Source organism: Urocampus carinirostris, chromosome 1, assembly GCF_059441175.1.
Source record: "Urocampus carinirostris isolate Australia breed hairy pipefish chromosome 1, RoL_Ucar_1.0, whole genome shotgun sequence".
In the NCBI taxonomy this organism is placed as follows: Eukaryota; Metazoa; Chordata; class Actinopteri; order Syngnathiformes; family Syngnathidae; genus Urocampus; species Urocampus carinirostris.
Window position 1 is genome coordinate 55,473,024 of NC_142349.1, and position 12,655 is coordinate 55,485,678.

Below are 12,655 nucleotides of genomic sequence, written 5' to 3' on the forward strand. Positions count from 1 at the left end.
ATTTGTATGTACAAAAGACCCCTAGGATATGACATGAATCTGTTCTGAGGTAGGGGTTGTAAAGTCAATTTGCCCTATGGTGGGGATAGAAGCCTGTGGTAACTAGCCCCAAACAACTGTCATCTCAGATTAAAACAAATAAATAGTAAAATAGTAGTACACGCGTATATGATTAAATAACATTGTGAATAAATATAAATGTGAATGAAATATGCCATTTTATTTACCTTTAGGGTGACGTGATTTGAGCTGGTAAAGTGAAGTGAGTGGGTGGATGCAAAAGGGGGAGGAGACAGCGGATTCAAATTCTAAGCGATTTTAAATCCCCTGTGTGAACATTTTTAGTCTATTAGAAAATCTCCTTGCTTTAATTGCCTCCAGTTTTAATGACAGTCCCCATCACGATTGGTTACGACCATGCAATTTAGCAAAAGTAGCGATTTGTGCGCCTTTTTTGTATTTTTGGGTAATCTCAAGCCTTGTTTTAATCGTTATAATCGTTGTGCTTGGCCCTTCTGCATCACTGCTAACCTCGGGATCTCTAGCTAAAGGAGTACAAGAAATTCTATCGCGCTGGTCATTATGAAGTACATCAGTATCGGGACTGAATGTAGATAGAAAGGGATTAAGGGAAATGATTCAGCCAATTCCATATCAGCAACATCATGATTCTTACGCAAACTAATAGTGAAACTAACATCTTGGACCAGTAATCATTCACCACTAGATGTTGTTTTAGCTTAAAATTTAGCTGAAACGTATTCAGTGGAATAAGACACACTACGGAAGCCCGAAGGGGGGCCACTTGGCAAGATTTGAAAACCATTTTCCAAAATTTCTTGAGCATGTTTCAGCCAAAACTGGTGTGAATCCCTGTGAGCGAGAACAAAACACAAAGCGAGCTGGATAAACCTGGAGCGATTCAAAAGGGACAATAATTGAGTTGGTCAGAGCTGGTGTTATTTGCTGCTAGCGGGAACAGCTACTAAAGGCCGTAAATAAAATTGTAAGGCATCCGGACCCTGAATCAAGGAACACAGTGACTTTCACTGTGCAAATCGAGTGACACTGAAGGACGGAGCAGGAACAGGAGCAGCTTACAATAACGAAAGCGGAGAGCCGTTGCCTGTGGGCAAGTGACTAACATTAGTGGCTAGAGAAAGAAATTGAAAAAAAAGGACGATACCTAAATGACGGGACTCAATAACGTTCACTTGCATGACCAGCTGTGGAAGAAAGAGTGACACTGAAGTACAAAGCAGGAGCAACTAACAATAAAAATAGCGGCTAGCGGTGAGCCATAGCGCGCAGCCAAGTGGCTGACATGACTGGCTAGAGAAGGAAATATGGGGGGGGATGCTTGACTGACGGGACTTTGTGATATGGGGCTCAGCTGTGCGCGGTAAGTAACTGTTAAGTGCTATAAGCAGTCCTTTTGCAAAATGGTCATTCGGGCTTCTGTAGTAGTAAAATGGTGGCCAAACAGGTCACCCTATTGAAGTTGTTTGATACAATTACTGTTCCAATTATAAAACCTAAAATCGTGTTTATGAGATAATACACACACTTTTCTTACTATTAGAATCCATAGTCTTTAAATAAATTAGGTATTATTACTCAACTAAGTGTCACTATAACACACACTAGGGCTTTAACTTTAATTAATCCATGACTTTCGTCTGGCAACATGCTGCCCTCTAGAGGACGAAGGTGGTAAAGCTGCCCAAGTCAGTCTCTCCTGTCTCATTGGGAGGTTTGAGGTATATGGTTTGTAACCTTTTTTTCCTTTATAATCATGTTGATTAATTCGTTACACTTGTTATTGCCTGTTGGATCATTTGTGCTGCAAAACGTGCTTAAATTGATACTTTGCATGTGTTGATGAGAAAAAGTTGGTTAAAATATCATCTTCATAGAAAGCTTAAGAGTTGAGTTTGATGAAGCTCTACAACCATCAAGTGGCAAGATTTATTACTACACCCTATAATTAATAGATAGATAGATAGACAGATAGATACTTTGTTCATCCCCGAAGGGAAATTCACATTTCCAGCAGCATCCCTGAGCTGAGAACAATCGAAAATAACACGGGAGCTGCTGGAGTGGCTGCCATTCGTGACGGCGCCGGAAGAAAAGATTCAATTTGAATCATGTACAAACAAACAAACAATTGAATCATGTACAAACAAACAAACAAACAAAATATTCATGTTTCAATAAGTGGAGTGTTAATAAAATGGGGGGAAAATAATTTCTGATACTGATATAACCAGGTAAAACTAATTTTAAGTTACCTGTCCAAATGAATGTTGTGCCATCTCACCTTTCCCACTCTCTCTCCTCTCACCTTTCCCACTCTCTCTCCCGCAGTTGACTTGCTGCTGCTCGCTCCTGAAACTAATACTTACCTCTTTGTATCATCCACCAAGAGGAAGCTGCGGTATTGCCCTTAAGCACAAGGAGTCTAGACTAGTTTACGACATAAAAGGTATTTCAAATCTCAAATCTCAGCTAGAAAAAAATATCAGATTAATGATCGAAATCTTTAGATTAAAATAAATCATTTGGAACTTTTTTGCATTGAAAATGTAGCCTGTTATAAAAAAAAGGTTGCTTTAAAAAAAATGTACAATTGAATTCAATTAACCAATAAATAAATAAAAAATCAAATATTCAAATAAACGATACAATAAAATAAATAAAACCAAATTAATACAATTTTAAAAATGCTTTTTTGAAGAATCATTATCTGCATAATTACAGACAAACAAATAATAGAAGCAGTAATATTATTAAGAGTATTTCTTTAAATGTTTTATAGTTGACAGCCAAAGAGTAACTATTTTTACAGGCAGCAGCAAACAATGACAATAGTTTCTAGTGGTGAGCGTAGCTTGTAGCCAAGTGGCCAACATGAATGGCTAGAGAAGGAAACGGGGAAAAAAGTAAAAAATGTCTTATTCATGAGACCCTGTGTTGTTCGCTTGCATAAGCAGCTGTTGAAAGTGAATGACACTGAAGGACAAATCAGAAGAAGCTAACAATAACAATAGCAGCTAGTGGCAACCCAGAGCCCATAGCCAGGTGGCAAACCTGAGTGGCTAGAGAAGAAAACAGTGGAAAAAAAGGTTGAAGATGTCTGTATCGTGGGACTCAGTGACATTTGCTTGCATAACCAGCTATGGAAGGCAAGGGAGACTGAAGGAAGAAGCAGCTAACAATAACAGCAAGCCATTGTCTTTAGCCAAGTGCCTGACATGAGTGGCTAGAGAAGGAAACAGGTCAAAAAAAGTTAAAAAAAAAAATGCCTGAAAGATAAGATTCATCAATCATCACATTTGGAGCTTAGTTGTGTGCTGTAGTCGGCCTTTAAACCTTAAAAGCACCAGTGTGACATGCTCAAAATCCTCATTCGGGCTTCCGTAGTAGTAAAATGGAGGCAAACATGTCTGCTTCTTTAAGTTTTGTAGTATCATTACAAAGGTAGTCCCTGTGTTTTACTTTTTAATTCAATCAAGAGTGTTTCATTTCAATGTATCAAATATTTCTACACCACCAGGGGTCGCTATGTAATACACACAGGGGCTTTGACCTCAATAGATTAAAAATCCTCCAACAATTTCACCCCTTTGACATCAGATGATCTCTGGTTTCTGTAATCCCCATTGAAAGCAGACCGATGACGGACTCTAACGTTCTTAAAACCTTTCTGAAAAATAAAATTAAAAAATAAAAATAATCTGCCTCACTCCCCTTCCATTATAAAGATAACAGCCTCTCGTTGAAGGTTAATTCCAGTTGGCATCCGTTTTAAATTAAAAATAAAATAGCTACTGCCGAGTCTCAGCACTCAACGGAGAGATCCAAAATGAATTAAGGTATTATGAAGTATGTTTTGATTTTTAGGTGCTTGATCCATTATACAAAACGGTCAAGTCTTTATCATACGTGGATAGACAAATGCCGTGACGGCTAAACGACGGCCCGCGGGCCACTTGTGGCTCGTCAGGGTCTTTCATCCGGCCCGCCAAACGAAAATGTTCCAAATAAAATGACAATATATATAATGGTAATTTAAAGTACTACTAAAAAGAAATGTTTTGTGTGCCAACCTTGTCCCCATTGTGCCTTTGTGTGTCTCAAACTAAAATACTTGTACGGAAATACTTAACATATACTACAAAGTTACTCCAAAACCATATGTCAAATTTAGTCCTTAAAAAGGACCTCATATATTATTTTGCTTTTATTCTGAAAATTTAAAACACACTACAGAAATACTACCAAAATACTACTATACAAAAATACCACTACAAAAATATTACACCAGAAATACTACAACTATGGAAACACTTTTAAAAGAATACTACAGAAATACTGCAAAAACCCTACCACGGAAATATTTCAAAAATACTTCTACAGAAATACTACAAAAATACTACGACAGCAATACTATGATAAAAAAAAAATACTACTTCAGAAATATTAAGACTGATATATAAAAAACACTGATCGCAAAAATGCTTCAAAAAAACATCTATCTATCTCTATAAATATACACATATATATATATACATATATATACACATATATATATATACATATATATATATATATATATACATATATATATATATATAGTGTACCCTTTATATATATATATACATAAATACACATGTGTGTGTGTCTTTTTTTTATTAAGTATCGATTTGGGACAAAAATTTTTTTTTTAATTTCATACAGATCGGTACTTTATTCGAAAAAACGTATAAATTATTAGGGATTCATGATAATTATCGGGCTGATAACAGCAAATATGACGCCATTAGAAAAAAAGACCCGATAGTTACTCGACGTCGCGCTATAACATTTAATCCTTGGTCTTTGAGAGACTCTTAGTATTTCTGAAAATATTTTCATTTTCTATCAAATAAGAAGCACAGAGTAGTCAAACAGAGTTTAACTCTGGGGCCGCATCCAGACTTTCTCCTCTGGGGTGAGCCAGATTGGTCAAAGAATGTCTACTTCAAATTTTAGCTTGGTTTTTCAGTATTATGCTTTATCATTCAGCCTACAAATGGTGAAAAGAATAGCATATTTTGCATTGAATGTGTTAACTCAGTAATTTATTTATTTGGTTTAAGTGATTGCAGTTTTCCACCTGAACCAACTCACCACGCTATACAAACTCACTACTGACCTCGAGCAATCGGGAGAGGATTTTGTTTGCGTTCATAAAAAAAAAATCCTGCAACACAACGATGAGAGAACCACAAGAGAAAAAAAGAGATGCAGTTTTAAATATGTCCACTTGGTGTCGCCAAAGCCAGGTGCCACTACCAAAGCAACTGCAGATGTATTCCTTTCTTTGTCTCTTTTACATTCTCGCTCTTTTTTTCTTTAATTTTCTCACTGTCTTTTTTTTCTTTCTTTCACTCTTTCTCTTGCAGTGTCTCTCACTTTTATCTCTTTCTCACAGTGTCTTTTATTCTTCCTCTTGTTTCTCTTTGTTGCAGTCTTTCACAGTGTCGCTTTCTCTTTTATCTTTGCTCTTTCCTACTCTAATTCTTCCTCCGCGTTTTCTTTCTTTCTCTTTCATTTTTTTTCTCTCTTTTTGACTTGAATTTTCTCTCTTTCTCTCATTTATGCTCTTTTCTCTTTTGTCTCTTGTTCTCACAATTTTTACATCTTTCCCCGTGTCATGCTTTCATTTTTTCTCTGTCTCTCTCTCATTTGTTCTCTCTCTTTGTTTCTCTCTCATTTTTTTCTCTATTTCCATTTCTCTCTATTTGTCCCCCTTCTTTGTCCTTCTCTTTTTCCTTCACCTGTTTCTCTGTCTCTTGCTTTCTCTTTCTCCCTCTCTCACTCTTTCTTTCTTTCTTTTTAATCTACGATGTAGCCCCCGAGCAAAAATGATTTTGACATCCCTGATCTAGAGACTCGCTTCTTTTTTTTGACATTCTCGGAAAAACGAATGTTGTGGACTTACTCGTCTCCCGGTCGTGATATGGGTTGGGTCAAATTAAGGCTTTCCGTGGTGATCTCCACCTTGCGGACACTGCCGAAGAAATCTGTGATGAGGACGCTTCCCGGGTCGCGCCGGAAAAGGTCGGTCCGGTGGCCCGCAGTGGACACGCACTGGCTCTTGGGGCAGACTTTGAACTGGAGGAGCAAAAGGTCAACATTTTGTGGGCTGGAAATGACACACAGATTGTAATCATTGCAAAGGGTAGACTACAGTCCCTTTGTGTGTCTACAACAAAAAAATACAACTATAGAAGTGAGACAAATCTCCAATAAAATGACAACAAATCTAAATATCATATTTAGTGCTTAAATCAGGGACCACAAATATTATTTTGCTTTCAGTCTGAAAGGTAAAACAAATCTATAGAAATACTACAAAAATACTACCCCAGAAATAATAAAAAGGTAATATTCAGGGATCAGAATGGAGATTTTCATTTTCAGCTGAAATAGCCAGGGTCCAGGAATAAAGCAGGGCGGAGCACCCCCCCCCCCCCCCCCCCCCAGCTCCTGGGTTTTAGGCAATTTACTTGTCCAAAACCATGCTTATATTTATCATTTAAGTAACATTTTTAGAAGATTAAAATAATTTGCCCACATAACTGATTTTTTTGTAAATACTGCAAGATAAGTTCAAATGCAGTGCAGTCCCTGCAGCTTGAGCAACAATGCGGCCAATTTTTCTAACGGCCGCCAGGGTGCGCCAGAGCAATAAAGGAAAGAGTGAGACAGTCGGATTTTGAATTTGTTTGCTACGCAAGAGAAAAAGTGAAAAAGTCGGAATGCCTTTGGGGTTCAAAAACAGCGGAAATCCGCGGATCCGCGGAAAATTCTGATCCCTGAATATTACAAAAACACAAATGAAACACGACAGAACTACTAGTATGGAGATACTTCTACAGAAAATACAACAAAATCACTAAAGTAATACTATGATACAAAAACAATTCTACAGAAGTATTACTACAGAAATACCACAAAAATTATACTATGGAAATCCCAAATAAATACTACAAAATGACGACAAAGACATGACGACAGTAATATTACAAAAATACTGGAGAAATACTACAATGGAAATACTACAAGAATAGTATTGCCGAGGTACTACAACATACTACAAAATTCAACTACAAAAATACAGCAAAAATATACTATGGGGATACTACGAAAATACTACAGAAATACTATAAAAACACTACAATGGAAATACTTCAAGAATACTATTGGAGAAATACTACAATATACTACAGAAGTACAACAAAAATCCGACTGCGGAAATGCTACAAAAGTACTAAATTAAATTATATATCCATGTACATATAATGGTTCATGTAATTTGCCTATTATTCAAGAATATATTATCTTTATTAAATAAACTTTTCTTTCTACCACTGGGAGGCGCTGTATAATACACGCAGGCGTTTTAAATACCGTCCTGTGGTATTTCAAAATGTAGAGTAAAAACGCAATCCCCTCACAAAACAAAATAAATACAAAGAAAAAATATTTAAAGGTTCACCTTTACTTTGTGAAAATGTATTCCCGGTAGTCTATGAACGTATCACAAGAAAACGCCGGTTTTAGCATCATTATGTTTGCGAAAGTGAGGTTTTTATTTAAAAACGACAGAGGGCGCTAAAGGGCTGTATGAGTGTGCAAAGGGGAAAAGAGTGGGCCCCCAAAACCAAAAGAACATTATTTTCTCTTGAGAATGCAATCCTCAAGCTTATGACATTGAGAGATTGTTTTCTATTTCTCGGTGTTGCATTTTTTTCTGGTAAGTTGACATTGTATAGATGGTAGACTGTTTTGCTCATTTTAAATATTTTGGGGTACAAAAGAAAAAATCCAAAACGAGTACCGTATTTTCACAACTATAAGGTGCACCTATAAGCCTGTATTTATTTCAAAAGCTGACCATGCGGCTTACAGTGCGCCTTATATATGGATTAATATTGAGTCGCAAGGTTTCGCAGCTAAGGCAAGCAGCCGCTGACTTAATTTTCCCCCGTAGCCGAAGTAGTCCGCGGTGTATGCTGGGATTTATATGAAGGCGTTTCATTTCTTAACCAATGTGTCAATCATTATTTGAACCGGTCACTATTGGCTAAAGTTATTCGGAGGCAAAGGAGGCGAGTCATTTTTACAATTTACAGGCTCTACAGGCTACGGACAGACTGAAGAGATATTTTCTTCCTCATGCCATGAGGCTCTTTAACTCTACCCGGAAGAGTAAAAGCCCACAGTAAACCACACCACCTACATTGGATATTACCGAATCTTATTGCAATATGTATTCTGTGTAGCACTATTTAGTTATTCTATATAACACGCTACAGTGGGCATTTGCACGTCACACTGGGTATTTGTATATTGTATTCTTTTTGCTTTATTATTGTATTGTTCTCAGCTCAGGGATACTGCTGGAAATGTGAATTTCCCTTCGGGGATGAATAAAGTATCTATCTTCTATCTAAAGCGGGGCAAAACGAATCACATGTTTGGTTGCTTTACGGCCCACAGAAAAAAAAATTACTACTGTAGTCTGTATTTGTAAACAAGAATTATAGGACTAAATAGACAGCTAGCAACAAGCAACGTCCATCGATCCAGATACTTCTCAGCAGATTTTTTTATTTTATTTGTCGGGATTATAGCGTGTTTTGGAGTATGTAAATATTTTACACAGTTGGATTTACTACACTTACGGATGTAAGAGGACCATGGTTGCGTAATATTATTAAACATGATGGCTGCAAGACGACTTTGGTGAGCTTTATATTTTCCCAGTATCCTGTTTCAGACTGATCTTGAGGTTTCTGGGACAAATCTTTTTTTTTAAATTCAATTCAATTCAAAGTGTTAATTATCATATGCACAGTAAAGAACCATGTTTCCCTGCACAATTAAATTCTTAATTTGCTGTCCACAAAGATGCCAGCCAAAAAGAAAATAGAAACTAAGAAATGGTTGGTAATTCTTGAATCCCAAGAGTTTAACCTTCCTAATGATATGTGGAATAGTAGTCTGAAAAAATAGTCTGTGTAATAACCTGTGAAGCCCTTTGAGACTCTTTGTGATTAAGGGCTATACAAATAAAAATGACTTGACTTGACTTGGAATGACGCATTTGAGTGATGGGTGACATCGTACAGACACCGTGTCCGTAGGTGTCTGAGACACGAATTTGCTTCTTTGCGAGCTGTCTCTCTCACTCTTTCTTTCCCTTAGTCTTTTTTTCTCTAAATCGTTTTGTCTTTTTCACACTTTCTTTCCCTTGTTATCTCGCTATCACTCTTTCATAATCTCCTTTATTTATTTCTCTTTATCTCGTTCTCTCACTCTTACTCTCATTCTGTCTTAATCTCTGTCAGTCTCCCCATTTCTTTCTCTTTCTCTTGCTTTCTCTTTTTCGCTCTTTCTTTCTCTCTTTTTTCCTCTCTCTTTATCTTTAATCTATTAGATTGGGCCGTGAGAATATTTTTCCTACCACGTGGTCCCTGAACTCAAATGACTTTGACCTGCCTGCTGTTTAGTGGAAATAAATTCAATTGTTTTACTTTTTTACTATGACAAATGCACAGTTGATGAACACTCCAAGAAATTTAAACTTGGTGAAGGCAAAATGTTGGAGGAAAAAAAAAACCTCAATAGTAGTTTTACAATTAAATCCTAATTAATAAGGCACACTTTTCATGCTGTTCGTTTACTAGTCTGGCCCCCGTGAGACTGTTTTTCCTACCATGTGGCCCCTGAGGTAAAATGAGTTTGACACCTCTGATGTAGAATGACAGAATTCAAAACCTTGTGCATTGCGAATTGAACTATAAAACTCCCGATGATGTCCATGAATTGGCCATGGGTAAGCATTATGATACAATCTTTAAGTCCAGAAAGTTTTTTCCACAACTAATAGAAGGTAAAGAAAATGAAAAAAAACTTACCAGCTCACTCATTGTGGTTTTGCTGGAGGGATGGATGTCTTCCAGAAACTCTAGCATGAAGAAAGTATAACGATCCATCAGATGAACTCCCACCGCCAGATCGGGCTGATGCTGCAATAGCCGGAAAAAATTATTGATTTCAAATAGCTTGTGCATTTTGAATGTACTCAAAGTCAAGTCAAGTCATGTTTATTTGTATAGCCCTCAATCACAAAGAGTCTCAAAGGGCTGAGCAGACCACAGATTATTGCAAACCACAGACTATTATTGCACCATCCCCTGATCTAAAACCTACATGAGGGCAAGGAAAAACTCAAAAACCTCAACATGAGGAAAATGAAGAAACGTTGAGAACCCTCTAAACAAGAATAAATCTTTTTTTTACAGAGAGACGAGATGGTATATTCATTAATATTTTATTTTAATAACATTTATTGGTATACTTTTATTTTTAATTCGTTATTCTGATTTATTACCACTTTACAAATTATTATTATTTTACATATTTTAAATTATCTTGCACCAATCAGGATGGTACTTTTTAATTTGACTGTGCATTCAACAAGTTTTAATGACAATAAATTCACTTCCATTCTAAAGAAATATAAAATTAACTTTAAAATAGAACCATAAATGACTGTATGCATATTTATTTGTGGATACATATTAGAAAAATAGGATGGCTTTTTTCCTTGCGCAGTTTTTACCCAGACCTAAGGAGGATTCTGGCGGGCCACTGGGGTTTAATTGGTCCCACCAGAGTCCCACAAACTTTTATTATTGAAAATACAATAATATTTTTAAATATATATGCAAAGTAAATCAAAATAACTTGTAGATTTCTTATTTTATAAATGATCGCAAACGCCATGGTGTGTATGTTATTCAGTCGGTTTAAATTATGCACCCAGAACACTACAGACCAGTTGTCTCTAACCTTTTTCAAGCTGGGAGCTACTTTTCGTTACTAAATTATGACAAAAAGCACACGGAAGTAGATAAGAGGCAAAAATTAGCTTCATAACTTGCAGAAAAGATCAAATTTAGCTCGATAGCATGGAAATATGTAAACATTTTAACAGATAGTTTTCTAAATACCTAAAAGGGCTTGAAGATACCTAGCTATAAAGCTAAAAAGGTAGCTAGATAACCATTAAAAAAACTAAATTTTTGCTAATTTGTGTTTGTTGCATTTGCTGTAAAATAAATCAATAAAAGACCAATAAAAAATGTGTTTAATAAACCATATTCTCTTCATTATTTGCTTAAATACAATTATTAATACTTGGATAGTTTTTTTTTTGTCAATAAACTGGAATGTATGTATTCAAATTTTTTAATATCAACTTATGTTATTACAATGTTGATACTATGTTATTACAGGGTTAACTATTAAAAACAGGTTTAGATAGACACGGTAAACCAATACAAAATAGTTTTACTAGAAAAATCACAATGACCTAGCACAGTTGAGCCATCTTCACTAAATGTCCTCAAGGGGCACCCTGGTGCCCACGGACACCCGGTTGGAGACCCCTGCTCTGGACTGTCCTCCCACCCAGGTATCAGAAAATTCTATAAAAACCATTATTATGCATTGCCAAGGTGTTGGATAGAGTGTGTGTTGGTAGGTAAAAAAATAATAATCATCAAATAAATATCATCTTTCCCTCTTAGATGCTGTGCCAAATTTTCTAAGTCAGAGAGTGCGCCCACCCGTCTTATGTAATGAGGTGACGCACCGACAAGGAGTCCTCTCCGATTTGACTGCTCGCCAGAGCGATGATGTTTGGCGAGTAGAACCTCTCGTACATGGAGGCTCCCTGACAGGTATCGATGATAAATAGCAGCTCGTTGTACCTGCAAAAACGAGGCGGTTTGGAGAGAACATTTCTGGTACACGACCTTAAAACTGTCTTTCATCTAGCCGTCGCTATGGTAACTCAGTGAAATCTGTCTCCTTCTGTTCTCCTACCCGCTTGCCTCCCCTCAAAAAGCGTTTTCTCAAGAAGTGGCCGCGGTGCTAAGACCTAATACATCTCCAGACCCCAAAAAAATAAAAAAGCCTTTGTTAAATGAAATCTTGTCAATAATGTAATACAAAGAAATTTGGTGGCAAAGAATGAGGACTGAAATGGAACCTATTAGGGATGCAAGATAACCATTTTTTCTCTACTGAAACGGATACAAATCCTGCTTCTGGAAACAGCTACTGATGATTGGTAATTAGAAAGGAAAATCAAATCAAATTTATTCGTAAAGCACGTTTCAGATAATAAATTACCACCCAAAGAGCTGTATAAAAACATTCAGTGTACAATAAGGAAATAAAATCCCTCCTTTATACCCACCCAACAACCCGAAACACTACCGAAAATACCCAAACACACACAAATGTTAAGATACAATAAACACAAAATAGTATTAGAAATAAAATCTGATTATGGCAAGGCACAGAGTAACCATGTAAGGAAAGAGACCTGAGGGGAGGCTCATCCATACCGATAGGGATGGCAACAAATGGCCTCACGATTTTCAGGCACTGAACCACACCCTACCAATGTGGGCCAACCAAAAGAGAAAACACTGCAATTTAAAAATGGAAATAAAAACAATTGCAGAACAAAAACAAAAACGTGAAATAAAAAAATGAGGTATGTTACAGTAAAAAATGTATATGT

General features: G+C 36.5%; 1 protein-coding gene across 1 annotated transcript in view; it reads right to left on the reverse strand.

Moving 5' to 3' along the window:
- The window catches only part of pigk (phosphatidylinositol glycan anchor biosynthesis, class K), a 47,632-nt gene that overhangs the window by 30,386 nt on the left and 4,591 nt on the right, over nt 1–12,655 (reverse strand). Inside the window, exons 7-9 of the mRNA XM_088345886.1 lie at nt 11,717–11,834; nt 9,975–10,085; nt 5,990–6,162 (exon numbers count right to left, since the gene is read on the reverse strand). Coding sequence (XP_088202012.1) covers nt 5,990–6,162; nt 9,975–10,085; nt 11,717–11,834 — 402 coding nt within the window. The remainder of the gene's footprint in view (nt 1–5,989; nt 6,163–9,974; nt 10,086–11,716; nt 11,835–12,655) is intronic.